The following is a 15875-nucleotide window of genomic DNA, read 5'->3' as shown; positions in this document are numbered from 1 at the left end:
CTTATATATAATAGAATGACATACTCCCCAGTCCTCACAATTGTTTGAACCGACTGTCGCAGTCACTGTGTCAACCATCTTTTTGGGGCTCTTGCTGTTTTTTCACGGTTGCACAGCTTGGCCGAGCATGATGTCCTTCTCCAGGGCCGTCTCCCTCCTGAGAGCATATCCAGAGCCCATGAGATGCAGTCTCCAATCCTCCCTTCTAAGAAGCATTCCGGCTGCACTTATTCCAAGGCAGATGTGTTCCTTTTTTGGCGATCTCTGATCCTGGAAGAAGATAAAATCCTTAATCCAACGTTAGTTGTAATTTTAGAAAGATTATCAAATTACTAAAACTAGGTAATCCAACTTGGTCATTGCAAAAAGAATACTCTTGCACCAGTATTTATAAGATTAGGAGGTTATTAAAATAAGCAAAAATGTTAGGATATGATAGCTTATATTACAGTTACAGCATGGGATCAGAATACTGAAACCAAATCATTAACAATATGGTCTAGGAAGGGCGTCAGTAGGAAATTCAGAGAAGAAATGGATGGTGAGTGTCTGGAAATGTTTCGTGTCAGATTTTTTTGCTCCACAACGAAAGAGAAAATGCAAAGAACTACAGACAAAGCAATACTATGATATTTGGCGTGAGGGCAGTGAAATGGGCACTCTTATTTGTTACCTGTAAATGGGCACTCTTATTTGTTACCTGTAAAGATTTATCCAGCTCTTCTGGAACAGTTTGGTAACATGTCAGAAGCTTTAAAAGTGCTGTAGACCCCCTGACTTGGGAATTTTAAGGAAATTAGAGACATGCAAAGATTTATATAGACAAAAAATCAGCACAATATTTACATCACTGAAAAAACTGAGAACAAACTAGGGTTCAAATAACGAGACTTAGGGAGCTCTGGTGGCCTAGTGGCAAGACGCTGCACTGAAATCCCAGAGGTACGCAGTTCAAATCCACCAGATGCTCTGCTGGAGAAGGAAGGGGCAATCTCCTCCTGTACCAGTCAGATCTGATTTGATGGTACACGTAAAAATAATACAATAAAAAAAAATAATAACAAGACTTAAGTAAATTATGATATAGCCATAAAATGGAATAGTCATCCATTTAAAATTGTGTTTTAAATGACTATTTAATCACATGAAAAATTGTTTGTAATTATTATTAAATTAACAGAACAACTTAGAAAATAATAAGATTTGAGATATTAATGTAACGTTCGCCATTTGTCAGTCGTTTGAAAAATGTGAGCCTGAAACTCAGGAGAGAAGAGGAAGCTAAGGTTAGAATTTAATTAATACTTAATTATCTTTAATACCTTGATATTATAATTAGGTGATAATCACAGAAGCATCATTATTCTCTTTTATAGTTGACTTTTTCTGTGATAAAGAGTTGTATTTTTTTTTTTAAAGAATAAAAAGGCGCTTCCAAAGAAATCACTTAATTGGCAGAGAAACTGTTAGGGCATCAAAACATTTAAACAAGAAATTCCATAATACCAATAAGTCAGTTGCTATTACTATTACTTTATAAGCCAAGGGTGGAAAAGGTGAGCACAGGCGAGGATACAGTGAGGGAAAAGGGGTTTCTTTAGACCTCAGGAAACCCTTCCAAGTATAGGAGTGAGCAAAAGGGAAAACACCAGCAAGGCAGAGCCAAAAGAACCCAGGTGTGCTTGGTTATTCAAGGCCAGGAAAAAACTTTTACAAGGCGGTGACTCCACAATCAAGTGTCACAGAGAGGTCAGTGAGTCCAGGAGTGAAGTCGGACTATTGGATTGAGCAGTTAAGAAAGCGTTGAGGATTTTGCTTTCTTTTACTTTCAGGTTTTAAAATGCACTGTCCTTTCCCTCAAGTACTACTCAAAGAGAGGGAGGATAATGAAAATGAAATGGAATTATGAATATAAATATATGTATGTGTATTGCTAATCATTGAGAACTAATTTATTTTCAAAAAGAAAGCTAAAATTTTTAGATAATAGGTTTATTGGTAGTTTATTAATTACAGTGGATTTAGATGATCATTATCCTTCTTAACCTTGAATCTCTCTTCAAATAAAAGTTTATCTGTAGCCTTAAAAAAAATGCACTGATCCCTTGGTATTCCTGGAGGATTGGTTCCAGTATCACTGCAGAGACCAAAATCCAAGGATGTTCAAGTTCTTACATAAAATGTGTTTGCATATGACCTGTGCACAACTTCCTATATACTTTAAGTTGTCTCTAAATTTCTTATAACACCTACTACAATTTAAATGCTACATAAATAGCATTTTACTTTCCTTCTTAACATTTGAGAGATTCTTTGGCCACTTACTTGCTTTTTAGAAGCCTTTTCTCCCCCCATAGAAACAGAGAGTGGACACAGCACAAGTAACATGAATGAGATGTAAGATGAACAATGCTGTAACAAGTTCTGGCAGGGTATGCCACCGACACAGTCCTTCACTTGAGCAGATTCAGCACAGATTCAACATGTTCTATGTGTGGCAAATTCAGGATTTGCTTTTTGAAAAAATGTTTCCCCAAATTTTCTGATCGACGGTCAATTGATTCCTTGGACATGGAACCTGTGGATACAGAGCTCTGACCAAAATCTTACCTTTTGCCAATCATTACCCCACCCATCAAGGGTAACTAACTTATTTTTACTTTTCCTATTTTTTTAATTTCCCAATTACTTAATAATAATGATGGAATAACTCTCTCCTACTCCTAGCAACATGCCAAAAGGTTTGGGTCCACCTCTGACCCTCCAGGAGTGTTTCTCCCCTTTACTTTCCTAACTCTTCCACACAGCCTGTCTTTATCACCAACAGTGCCTCCTTTGCATTATCCTAATAAACCTTTTTTACTTGTTTTCCTAAAAAAAATTAAAAGAAGAATAATGAAGTAGAAAAAATAACGTATAAAGTATAAAAGCACTCTTTTACATCTGATTTCATCCTGTATCAGGGAGCTCTGGTGCTGTAGTCTCTAGGGAGTTTTACTGCTAATCCAAATGCTGCCCCTCTCGGGTAGTTCAAACCCACCAGCCGCCCTCTAGGTAAAAAGATAGGCAGTCTCCTCCCATGCGATTTACAGCCAAGAACCCCTGGAGGGTCGGCTCTGAGTTAGTTCTGTCTCAATGGCAATGACTTTACACATTCAGTGTTATGTTTCTGAAATGTGTCTACTTTGTCGTCCATAGCTATGGTTAATTCATTCTCGATTTACTTATTCGACTATCAGATGATAAAATCAACAGCACTTAGGTAGTTCTCAGGTTTGTTGTTGTTAAGTGCCATCAAGTCAAGTACGACTCATAATGACCTGTGACAACAGACCTGAACCCTGTCCTATCCTGCGTCATCCTCATCATGTCTGACATACTTGAGCCCATTACTGCAGTCACTGTATCAGTACTTCTGGAAAGAGAGTTTTCCTCTTTTTCACTGACCCTCTACCTTTCCAAGCATGATATCAGTTTGAAGACTAAGTTACACCTGCTTTAGGCCATAGTCTTTTTAGTCACTTGCTATGCATCTGAGAGCTGGGCAATGAATGAGGATGGCAGAGGAGGATTTGATACTTTTGAGGTGTGGTGTTAGACAAGAGTACTGAATATCCCATGTGCTGCCTTGTCAGCACTTGATATTGTCTGTCATTATTCATTTTAGCCAGTCCATGGACTATAAAGTGATTATCTTATTGTGCCTTAAATTTGTATCTCTGTAATGATTAAGGAAGTATATATCTGTTAGTCATTTCAGTATACTCTTTTGTAAAGTGTCTGTCTGAGTTTCTTGCCCATTTTGGTATTTATGTTACTGATCTTTAAATTCTTTAATTACTCTGGATGTTTCATTTGTCCAGTATATGCTTTGCAAATACTTCTTCTGTTTTGTGGCCTGGATTTTCACTCTCAGGGTGTCTTAATAGAAAGACAGTCTTGATTTTTAACATGATTCAGTTTATCATTTCCCCCCCTTTTGGCTAGCATGCTTGTATTTTGTTTAAGAAATCTTTGCATTGCTTTAAAATGTTCTGTGTTTTCCTTCCAAGTTAGCATTGTTTTACATTGTTTTTGTTGTTTTGTTCCTGAGACTCATAGCAACCCTCACAGCAGCTATGAAGTCTGCCCCTTTCCTAAGCCATTCTCACACCTACCCCCATTGCCCCAGTTACTGTATCAATCAGTCTCATCCGGGATCTTCCTCTCCTGTGCTGTCCCTCCATCCTTCCAAGCATGATTTCCTTCTCCAAAGACCAGTCCTTCCTGGCCACGTGCCCAAAGTATGTAAGACAAAGCTTTAAAGTCTTAGCCTCCAAGGAGAAACTTGGTTTCACCTTCTCCAATACAGACCTGTTTGTTTTCCTGATGGTCCATGGTAAGTTCAGGATTCTTCTCCAGCACCACAACTCAAAGGCATCAATTCTTCTTCTGTCATCCTTAGTCTTTATCCATCTCTCTGATGCATAGCAAGTAATTGCAAAGACCATGGCCTGGATTAGGCACACCTTAGTCTCTAGACTGACATCATTGCTTCTCAATAGTCTGGAGAGGTATCTGACAGCAGATTTTCCCAGTGCAATTAATCTTTTGATTTCCTGAATGCTGGTGCCAAGAGTGTTCATTGTGGAGCTAAGCAAGCTGTAATTGTTAACAACATCAATCTCTTCTCCCTCTATCATGGTGCTGCCCAGTGGTAAGAATCTTTGTCTTCTTGATGTTGAACTTCAATGCATATTGAAAGCTTTAGTCCTTAACCTTCTGCAGCAAGCACTTCAGGTCCTCCTCAGTTTCAGCCAACTGGACTGTGTCATCTGCATAATGTAGGTTGTTGAGGAGTCTTCCTCCCAAGCCTGATGCCACATTCCTCCTCATAAAACCCAGCCTCCCAAATGATCTGTTCTGCATATGGATTGAAAAACGTATGCATCCCTGATGTACTCCTTTCCTGATTTTGAACTATACAGTGTCTCCTTGCTCTGTTCTGAGAACTAATTCCTAGTCCAAGTATAGGCTTTGCATAAGCACAATCAAATGTTCTGGGGTTCTCATTCTCCTCAAGGTCAGCCACAATTTGTTGTGATCCACACAGTCAAAGCACATCATTCGTAAGGAGTAATTTTGTGTTTGGTATGAGGATGGAGGGGTCAATTTTTTTTTCCCTCATATAGACCCACCATTTATCAAAAAGACCATTCATCCTCTCTTCACACTCGTATTGATATGTATTAAAACTCATTGCATTGGGGCCAGAACAGCTCCCAGCTGACCCTCCCTTGGCTTTCCAAGGCTGCAGATCACTTCAGAAGACAAAGCCTATCTTTTTTCCTTGGAGCCATTGGTGCACCGGAGAGGCTCAGTGTTTGAGTTAGGAGTGCGACTCCCTGTGGACTCCACTACCAGAGTTCCCTTATCATACACCAGGTCACCATGTATATGTGGGTTGTTGTTTTCTGGATTTTCATTTCTGTTCCTTTGATCTGTATGTCTATTCATGTGCACATAACAGACTCTTTTAATGACTTTAGTTTTGTAGCAATATTCTTTCTCAACATAGTGATGTACTTTCTATAGATTTGTTTTTCAAAACAGCTTTGACTGTTTGCATTTCCACCTCAGTTTTAGAATCAGCATGCCAATTCTTTCACAAACACATGTACACGCAAAGTTCTTTCGATCTGGATTGCGCTGGATCTATTGATTAGTTTAGATAGCTGACATCTTTACAGTACTGAGTAATCCTATCCATGATCATGCTATAATCTTCTTTATTTAAAGCATTTTAATCTCTGTAAGTTCTCAGTGAAGAGCTCCTGAGATCTTATTTTAGTGTACGTGCTGTTGTGAAGCATGAGGGAGTGTTACAGTAAACTTTTAAAAGAGTAAATTCAATGAAATAACAGACTAAATTATTTGGTCTTAAGGAGGGAGAGGAGAAGCGGAGGTAGCAGATCTAGACTTCTATTCTGCATAAGAAATGTGACGGTAAAAGAAAGGAAAAGGTTGTTGCTGGCTTATGAGAGACGCCCGCTGCCGTAGAGTTGGTTCTGACACCTGGCAACCTTCCACCATTGGTTTCTGAGGCTGTAAATCTTTACCTGAGGACACTGCCTTTCTTCCTCCTGCTGAGTGGCTGATAGATTTGAACTGGCAGCCTCTCATTTACCAGCCAGGCATGTTACATTGTATGCCACTAAAGCTCCCTGCTAGCTAAATGAAAGCTTGATGGCTCAGTTTCATGAGCTTTCATCGTCAGAAACTGATGGAGAGTTGCTATGAGTTGGAACTGACTTGACGCCAATGAGTTCTTTTTGAGGTTTTTGATGTGAAAGATGCAAATTCAAAAGATATTTTCAAGGTAAGGAGTTTGAGTGTACTTATAAGCCTGGGTACAAGATCAGGGGAATGGGGCAAATGAAAAGATTGCCCAAGAGCATGGACAGGGATCCCTGTTAGCCTGGAAGAGAGGGAACAAGGAATGTTGTGGGGTTACTTTGAGGTAAGATGTTTCATGTATCTGCTACCTTAATAACAATTTCCTCAAGCTCAAAGATTGCTTATAGAATAGGCAGTGCACACTGCTTATAATTGTGAGCACTGAACCACATGCAAGATGTTTGCATGAAATAACACCTGCTGCCCTCATGATCATCTGAATAATATGCTAAATCCCTCTATCATTTAGCAGACCATATTTCTTTCTTTTCTTTCATTTTCTCCACTAGAGGTATGTTGTTGTTACTGAGTTCTGTCATGCCAGAACCCCCCATACTTGACGCTCTGGAAGGTTTTCGGAGGCAGTTAATCACATGGGAGGAGACTGTCTGTCTCTCTCCTGCAGAGCAGTTGGTAGATTAGATCTGTGTGCCTTTAGGATTGAGGCACAGCTTCTTACACTAGGCCACCAGAGACTTGTACATCTATAATTACAAGAATTTCTTCCTCCAGAGTATCTCAGCTAAATTAGGTTTTAGTGGGAAGGAGAATAGCCACTACATCTCACAAGGCGTAAGGAAGATTTTTAACAAATACTTTATATATGGAGGAAACAAAGGTGCTGAGAGATAGGACTTAACCTTAAATTATGGAAAGGATTTTTAGGGTTCACAGGACCAAATTTGTAGTTTAGTGAAAATTATTTCATTGTGGAAGTGTATTTAGGTTCCGGGGGATATGGACTCACAACTTTCAGTATCTATACAGAAAAAGGAATCTCTATATTCAGAGAGGGGATCATGTGAACCTAACCTGCTGTATATAATTGGGACTCTGTTTTTAATAAGGTGAAAAAGAAGAGAGTATTTTTTTTGCTTTAGTATTTGCAGTGGTAAAATTAACCATTTATTATTACAAAAGAGAGAATTGGAAATAGTTGTTGGATTATTCACTCTTATAAATGTATCAAATCCATTTAGATTTGTAGTCTTAAATAGAAACAGGAAAAGATGGAAATAAAAGTAATGAAGTTGAAGGGAGCTCTGGTGGCCTAGTGGCAAGAAGCTACACTGTAATCCCAGAGGTATGTTGTTCGAATCCACCAGATGCTCTGCTGAAGGAGGGGCAATCTTCTTCTATACCAGTCAAATCCAATTTGATGGTATACACAAAAAATAATAAATTTTTTAAAAAATTTAAAAATAGAAGTAATGAAGTTGAAACTATCTATGTGACAGTTAGTAGCCTGATACTGGACTAGCATTACAAAGGGAATTAGGGGAGGGAAAAGAAGAAAGGATGCATGAATGAATGCATGAAACCAATCTCTTTATAAACCTTCACTAAAAAGAAATATAAGTATATATTGCTGTTTACAGTCAAGTTAAAACCAACCCATTGCTGACCCTCCAGCATGTTTTCGGAGGCAATTAATCACATGAGAGGGGATTGGCCATCCTTCTCCTGAGGAGCAGCTGGGGGATTCAAACCACGGCCCTTTTTCTGGTGTTAAGTCTAAAGGACGTTTCTTTCGGGGAGCTAGAAAATAGGAAGAAGAGACAACAGCAGGTAGAAGGGAACAAGAATATCTTGAGCTAGATCTTAGTAGCTTAAGTCTCAGAAGCTTTAACACACCTTTCTCAACTTGTCTTTAGGATCCAGTGTATACAGAAATCATAGAAGTGTCCTTTTTTTGCATATAATGCACATGCTAAAACACTGTTTTAAAATAACAAGATATTAACACAAAGCACTATTTAAAAATAACAAGATACTAATCCATTTCTATTGCACTGGGAGAGTCTGCAGTCAGGGACCTCTCCAGGTTCCTGTGGAGCAATGATGTCACTTTGAGGCCTAAGGTACACCTCATTCAGGCCATAGTCTTTTCAGTCCCTTGCTGTGCTGCTGAGAGCTGGACAATGAAGAAGGATAAGAGAAGAATTGATGCCTTTGAGTTGTGGTATTGGAGAAGAGTACTGAATAGCCCATAGGCCGCCAAAAGAATAAACAGATATGTTTTGGAGAAGGTGCAGCCAGAGTGCTCCTTGGAGGCAAAGATGATAAAACTTTATCTCACATACTTTGTGCATATTGCTTGAAGAGGCTATTCCTCGGAGAGGACATAATGCTTGAGAAGGTGGTGGGATGGCAAAAAAGAGGAAGACCCTCCCCCAGGTGGACTGACACAGTGACTATAGCAGAGGGCTCAAGTGTGTCAGAGGTTGTGATGATGGCACAGGGTAGGACAGGGTTCACATCTGCTGTGCAGAAGGCTGCTGTGAGTCGTAATCAATCAACAGCACCTAACAAGAAGAATCGATTTCTAGATATTTCCCCCCCACATCTGTGATTTGTGACACATCCAAGTTTTGTTTAATGATTCCATGTTGCCTTTCGTTACTGAGTAGTCAAAAATTTTAATGTTTCTCTACTCCTTTGACTTCAATATGACTAAAGCTTTGCATTACAAAGCTAACAAAATAAAATCTTCCTTTTAGAATTCCAATTTCATAAGAAGCGTTGATCTTTGGGATTTTTTGTTTTTCAAACCAACAGATTGTATAATGAACTTAACCAATGAAATCTTTCCCTGGTCAGCCTTGCCTACTTTTAATACTGCTTTCAGATAAAATTCAAACCATGAGTAATCCCTGGAGAACAGAGAAAGACCCACCAGATGGAAAGCACTATGGTTAATGAAGAGACATTTCCTTCTAAATTTTGAATTCTTCTGATCCCTTCTAATTCCTTTTCCCTTTTTAAAAGATGCCTTCCATTTTTAAACAACTTTTCCCTAGGAACACATTTAATTCAACCTTAAAAGAAGTATAACTTTATGGTCTACTTTTGTTAGTTTGGGTTTTTCCCCCTTGATTTTATACTGTTCTTCTAGTTACCCTTCTTCCTTCATTGTAAATCACTCTGCCCCTTCTTGTTTACACCCTCCTGACATTTGTAGATAATCGCCACATTCCTGCCTCTTAGTTTTACTTTGTTCAGATCTACATATTTAGTTTTTCTAATCCTGCCTCATAAAATAATCCTTTCAGCTTCTTAGTCATGTCTTCCATTTTTCTTTAAACTTTTCCAGTTTGTCTCCATTTTTCTGATAATGAGGTGTCTGAAATGGAACACAGTGAGACTTCATGGAAACCATATAATGGAATGTGGATCCTTTGAGGGAGAGGCCCAGGCCAGCCTGTCTGAGGACCTTTTGTCTCTGAGAGAGCTAGAATTGCCTCTGTCAAGGTCCAATAACCCCTGTATTCCTAAACTCCAACCACAGCCAATGCTTTTCCTCCTCCTCCCATTGTTCCATTTGAAATTACCTTTTTCCTGTTCTCTGATACCAGTGGGAAGAGATACTGAAGTGAAAGAGATAAACAGAAGATTTCAAAGGGCAGCTCGATAAGGCAAAAAGAATTATAATGGAACATGTAAAGAGCTGAAGATGGGGAATATAAAAGGAAGAACCCACTCAGCATTTCTCAGGTTGAAAGAGCTGAAAAAAAAAAAAAACCTCAAGCATCAAGTTGTGATACTGAGAGATGCTATAGGGGGAAATATTTTTTCTTTTTCTTTTTTTTTTTTTTTGTGTGGGGAAAAATCTTGAATGAGCCAGGCAGCATCAAAAGAAAATAGAATACACAGAATCACTGTACCAAAAAAAGAATTAGCTGATACTGAAACATTTTATTAAGTAGCATATAGTAAATAGTGAGTGGTAATAAAGGAAGAGGTTCAAGCTGCATTGAAGGCACTGGCATAAAAGAAGGCTCCAAGAATTGATGGAGTACCAGTGACAAGTTCCACCTAACAGGTACATCCCTGGACATGCTCACCAATCTGTGCCAGGAAATTTGGAGGACCTGATCAACTAAAAGAGGTCCATGTTTGTTCCATTCCTAAGAAAGGTAATCCAACAGAATGTAGAAATTATTGAACAATATGATGTGCCCTATCTCTATACCTTTTCGATCCATATGCAGAACAGATTATCCAGGAGGCTGGGCTCTATGAGGAGAAGTAGGGCATCAGGACTGGAAGAAGACTCATCAACAGTCTGCATTATACAGATGATACAACCCTGCTTGCTAAAACTGAGGAGGACCTGAAGCGTTTGCTGCCGAGGATAAAGGACTGCAGCCTTCAATATGGATTACATCTCAACGTTAAGGAAACAAAAATACTCCTTACATCTCAACATCAAGAAAATAAAAGTCCTCACCTGTGGGCCAGTAGGCAACATCATGATTGGTGGGGAAAAGATTGAAAGTGTCAACAATTTTCTCTTACTTGGATCTATAATCCAAGTAAGTTAACTCTTGGTACCAGCAGTCAAGAGATCTGGAGAAGTATAGCATTAGGAAGGTCTGCTGTCAAAGATCTTGCTAAAATCCTGAAAAGCAGTGATGTCAGTATAAAATCTAAGGTGCAGTTGATCCAACCTGTGGTATTTTCAGTTCCTTCTCATGCATTTGAAATTTGGACAGTGAACAAAGATGACAGAAAAATTGATGCCTTTGAGTTGTGATGTTGGAGAAGACTACCAGATATCCCCTGAACTGCCAAAAGAACAAATAAATAAATAAATAAATATGCCTTGAATAAAGTGTGACACCGATGCTCCTTAGAGGTGAGGATGGTGAAACTGCCTCACATGCTTTAGACATATTGTCAGGAAGAACCAGTCCTTGGGAAAAGACAGCATGCTTGGAAAGGTGGGAGGTCAGCAAGAGAGGAAGACCCTCAACAAGATGGATTGACACAGTGACGGTAACAAGTGATACAGGTATATCAGAGATGATCAAGAAGGATGACACGGGATAGGACAAGGTTCACATCTGTTGTTCATAGAATCACTGGAGTTGTAGTTGACTCGATGACACTTGACAAGAAGATTTGTTTTTAACTTTTTATTGTGATTCAGTGAAATCTTACATAGCACACTGGCTTTCCATTCCGTAGTCAGATATGTGTTGTTTAGTGGCATTGACTGTAATTCCCACAGCACAGTAGCTTTGCTCCACCACATCCTCCCTCTGCTTCTCCTTCCCATTCACCCTTCTTTCCTGTGACTTCTTGCCTTCTGAGCTTTATCTCTGAGCAGATGCTGCCCTTTTGATCTTGTGTGGTTGGTGGTTCTCCAGGTTGGTGCATCCCTTGTGTTATCTGCTATCTTGTCTGTTGTTTGGCTCTAAGTTAAATGGGAATTATTATAGTCCCAGATGTATCAAGGGTTCCACTATCTTTGTCAAACCAGTGAGCCTTCTCTTTTTTATGATAGTGAGTTTTGTTCCCCATTTTTCTCTGTGTTGAGATCCCTCTCACAGCAGTCAGCATTGGTAGTTCTGGTCTCACAGTCATGAAAACTGACCACTAGTCCTTTGGTCATGTGTCCACTAGTGCTTTTGGACTGATGTTATTGTTGATTGCCTTCAAGTCAAGCATGACTCATAGCAGCCTTATGAACAAAAGGCTTGAAGCCCCTCTACAACTATTGACATGTATCAAAGCTTGTAGAGTTTCTGGAGGCATGTTATTTAGGAAGTGGATGCCACGCCTGCTTACATTTGGACTGATAGTCTTTGATTTTCTTCACTCTTCTTTGTTCCAGGGAGAGAGCGTGCCCAATACTTGCGCGTTAGATGGCCGTCAAAATATCTCCTTGACTTCAGGATGTATGTTAGACTCACTCGTTATGTTCCAAAAACAATCATTGGATTCAGCTTGTCAATGCATTTATACTATACCTATAGGTGAAAACAGACCTAGCTTACAAATAACCTAGATGTCATTGCCACTTTATGTCTAAAATTTGCACATATTTTTAACAAAGCCTTAGCGAATACAAGACATACACAGCAGGGATTACCTCTAAGTGATGGTAGCATTGTTGATGATTTTTTTTGCTCCTAGCGCTTTTCTTTCTTTGACATTATGCATGTATTGTTGATGTGTACCATCAAGTCGGAACATAGCTGACTCTCCAGCGGGTTTTCTGAAGCAGTTGTTAATCAAAAGAGAGGAGATTGCTCATTCTTTTCCTGCAGAACACCTGGTGGATTCAAACCTTAGGCCTTGAGGGTTGCAGTGCAGCTTCTTACCACTAGTCCACCAGAGCTGTGTGTCTTACTTCTAACATACTTGGAGAAGAACCTGGAAAAAAAATATTATAAAAGTATATTCATTCATAACCTTATTATCTCCTTAATATAACATAAGTCAAATTATCGTTGATGAAAGATGTGGCTAGTAGGGCATGAAGTACAACTTATAAAACATCATTGTCTAGAATAATCCAGGAAAAGGTTGAGATAGGAAGCTGAAGCAATGCAACCTGACCACTTCCAAATCTGTTTGCATGGTTGACCTCAGTTCCGTTGGAAAATCTTGAGCATCAGGCTATTCACCTACCAGCACTACTGGGTCATTTTCTGTGAAGCTGAATTTGTAAGACACCTCACCTCCATTTCAGACTCGGAGTCATGTGACATAGCCATATCTTAATATAACCAAGTTTAGTGAGGCTGAAATCCTGCCCTCACGTGTCCTGATAATTTAGTCAGTTTTTTGCAGAAGAAAGCTTGTGCTACCTCTTTAGTATACTTGAATAAGCCTCAGCTGATCCTTTCCTCAGAGCACCTGGATTCTATCAGCAGTAGAACTACTGCTTGGTCTTCCTTGCTTTTCAATCTTTATATTCTTTGTGTGCTCTTACCTACTTAGTAACATCAGTAACAAGTAACACAGCCTCTCACATTTATCAAGCATTTCCGATGCGTCACATGGTGCATTACACTTTCTATGGTTTTCACTATATTCATTCAACTGTTAAAACAATCTTTAAAAAAAATTCTTTTTTACCCCATTTTACAGATGAGTAAATGGAAGCCCAGAGAAGTTAATGTGATACAAATAAACAATTGGCAGAGCTGACACTGAAACCTAGATGCTAACTTCCAAATTATTGTTTTAACCGTAAAAACTTAATATTTCATTTTCCACCTCTTTCCTAAAATCTGCACAGCTTTCTGTAACCTTAGTCTGTTTGCCTGTTTTTCTCTTTTAAATTTTTCTAATCTCTCTCTCCATGGCCTCCACCTCCTCTCCTCCCTCCCTGTGATGAGTCTGTGACCTGTGTGTCTTCCGGACCTCCAGCCCCACTTCACTTTTCACATCTTTAGCTCTCACCTAGGCTTGAAGCAGCCACCTCTTTGAAATACCTCCTTCCATCCCTTTAAAAACCTTTTTCATATCTTTGAATTAATCTTCTGTGACATTTGGTGATTGTGTCATGATACTGTTCCTCCTTTCTTTGGGTGGTTTTTTATTCCCACACATTAAATCTGAACTCCCCAAACTTGACATACATCATCATCATCATCATCAGACTCCAAACTGTCTCTTCTACTGTATTTTCCTCTCAGTCTCCACCCTCTGCCCCTCCTGAACCTCTCACTGTCCCTAGAGCGAGCCCAGGCCCTTTCATAAACCTCCATGCATCCACATTTGTTTCACCTGCTTGAACGCCTTTTCCACCTTAGATCTTTCAGACAAGTGCCTTTTCGGCCTTGATCATGTGTTGATGTTAGGAACAGTTTCTCAGACTCTTGCAGAATGAGCCAGCTGGTCTCTCTTCTCTTAAAGCACACGGTCATATCTTAGCTCTGGCCTTTACTGTACTGGCACCAGTTTGGATCTGCTAGTTTCTCTGTGTGGAAAATATGGACAATCTCCCCCTATAAACACTTCTTGGAAACTGAGAGGAGATTTGCCACGTGTGATTCTGACAGCAGAGGATGGGTTAGTTCTGCTAAAGAGATGATTCTGGAACACTTAGCGCTGATAGATTTCTGTTTGTTTAGGCATGAGTATATTTCCAAGTTCCTATTGTTTTACTCATTGACATTGATGCAGATATTTACAACCAACATTTGAGGAGGTGGCCAGGTATTTAAACACTCAGAAAGATCTGGCACTTTACACCCACCTGCTGTTCTGCATGAGAAATATGTGGCAGTTTGACTCCCTAAAGATCACTACCTAGGAAACCCCAAGAAGGCAGTTCCTTTCGGCTTTTTGGGGGTCTTTGTGAGTTGGAATCTATGGCAATGGATTTTGGATTTGATTTACTGTGAGAGATATTGAAAGGTGAATTATGCCCTTGTTCACCAGACGTATTTAGGTTGCTGGAAGAGACAAATATGTACATGAAATATTCTAAGCCGGTGCAGCGTTGTTGAAAGGGACTCTAAACTGCTGCGTGGTCCTTCACTGAAAATGCAATTAAATGTTTTTCTTAGAAAGAAAGAGAGAGAGAGAGGGAGGGAGGGAGGGAGGGAGGGAGGGAAGGAAGGAAGGAAAGGAAGGCAAGCAAGCACCTATGTGTGAGGACTCTCCACATACAGGGGAAGTCCTTTAAATCATAAGTTTCCCTAAGGCATGGGCCATTATGCCAGGAGGCATTAGCATCATAAGCTATCATAAGCCATGCACCATTCTTCTGCGTGCTGTGTGTGTTTATGATACATGATACTATGACACAGTGGAGAGGACATTCTAACAGAATAGAGCTGGCCTTGGCCCTCCAGCTTTGGATAGTACTGGCTTAGTTTTGGACCACTGCTTCTTTGAGGCTCATTTTTACAAAAAAGGCTTGTGTTGACTTGTTGACTTGTTCACTTTTATTGTTTATGTTGACACAATGGGGCTTTAATACAGAAAACAGCTTTCTTTATTTTTTGGCCTTGTCATGATGAACAGCAATCCTTAAGTCTGTGTGAATAGAATTGGCTTAGTTTGTCTGAGATCCTATCTCTTTTCTCTTTCAGCTTCAGAATGAGTTAGAACAAGGGGAGCGGGACACTGCAGAACTGCAGGAGTTTGCCAATGCCATCCTCCAGCAGATCGCCGATCACTGCCCCGACATCCTGGAGCAAGTGGTCAACGCGTTGGAAGAATCCTCCTGACCCACTTCCTGGGGAGCGTCGAGCCAGCAGCCTGCTAGTCAATCCAGGGCCAAGAGAGGAGCAGTTTGAGGACAGGCACCCAGAAACTTCTTGGCACCAAACAAACACAACAAACTACATCCTGTCTTGCTCAGTTCTTCAAGAGAGATTCCAGCACCATTTCGACATGCGTCGTCTTACTCTGCATTTCAACTGTGGATGTTGTCCTTACACTAATATCATTTACTTGATGACCAGGGTGGGTAAGTGGCTGAGTGCCCATGAATTACTCCCTTCCAGCCAGCAACAGTGGAGAACTGTGGACGCTGGTGGCCCTGTTCTTACAGACAGACATGAAATAAAGTAGCTTCTTACTTCCTATCCTTTGACATGAGACCTGAATCTGGAATTGACTTGGAGCTCAACATATTGAGAGAATGTCTCTCGGTGGACCAGAGAGCTGAGTGTGCTAACATCAAAATAGGT

At 39.9% G+C, this 15875-nt stretch overlaps 1 protein-coding gene across 3 annotated transcripts in view; it reads left to right on the top strand.

Annotated features, from left to right (window-relative positions):
* Positions 1-15875, top strand: part of ERC1 (ELKS/RAB6-interacting/CAST family member 1) — a 536554-nt gene extending 520679 nt beyond the window's left edge. Inside the window, exon 18 of one of the 3 annotated variants that reach the window (XM_006891318.1) lies at positions 15273-15875. In XM_006891318.1, the coding sequence (XP_006891380.1) occupies positions 15273-15410 (138 nt within the window). In that variant the 3' untranslated portion in view covers positions 15411-15875. The remainder of the gene's footprint in view (positions 1-15272) is intronic. The other 2 variants (XM_006891319.1, XM_006891317.1) reach the window with 2 other exon arrangements.

The sequence above is a fragment of the Elephantulus edwardii genome, unplaced genomic scaffold (assembly GCF_000299155.1).
Source record: "Elephantulus edwardii isolate Elephantulus edwardi_28Jun2011 unplaced genomic scaffold, EleEdw1.0 scaffold00096, whole genome shotgun sequence".
Taxonomy (NCBI): Eukaryota; Metazoa; Chordata; class Mammalia; order Macroscelidea; family Macroscelididae; genus Elephantulus; species Elephantulus edwardii.
This window is presented reverse-complemented; position numbering and strand designations above follow the sequence as displayed.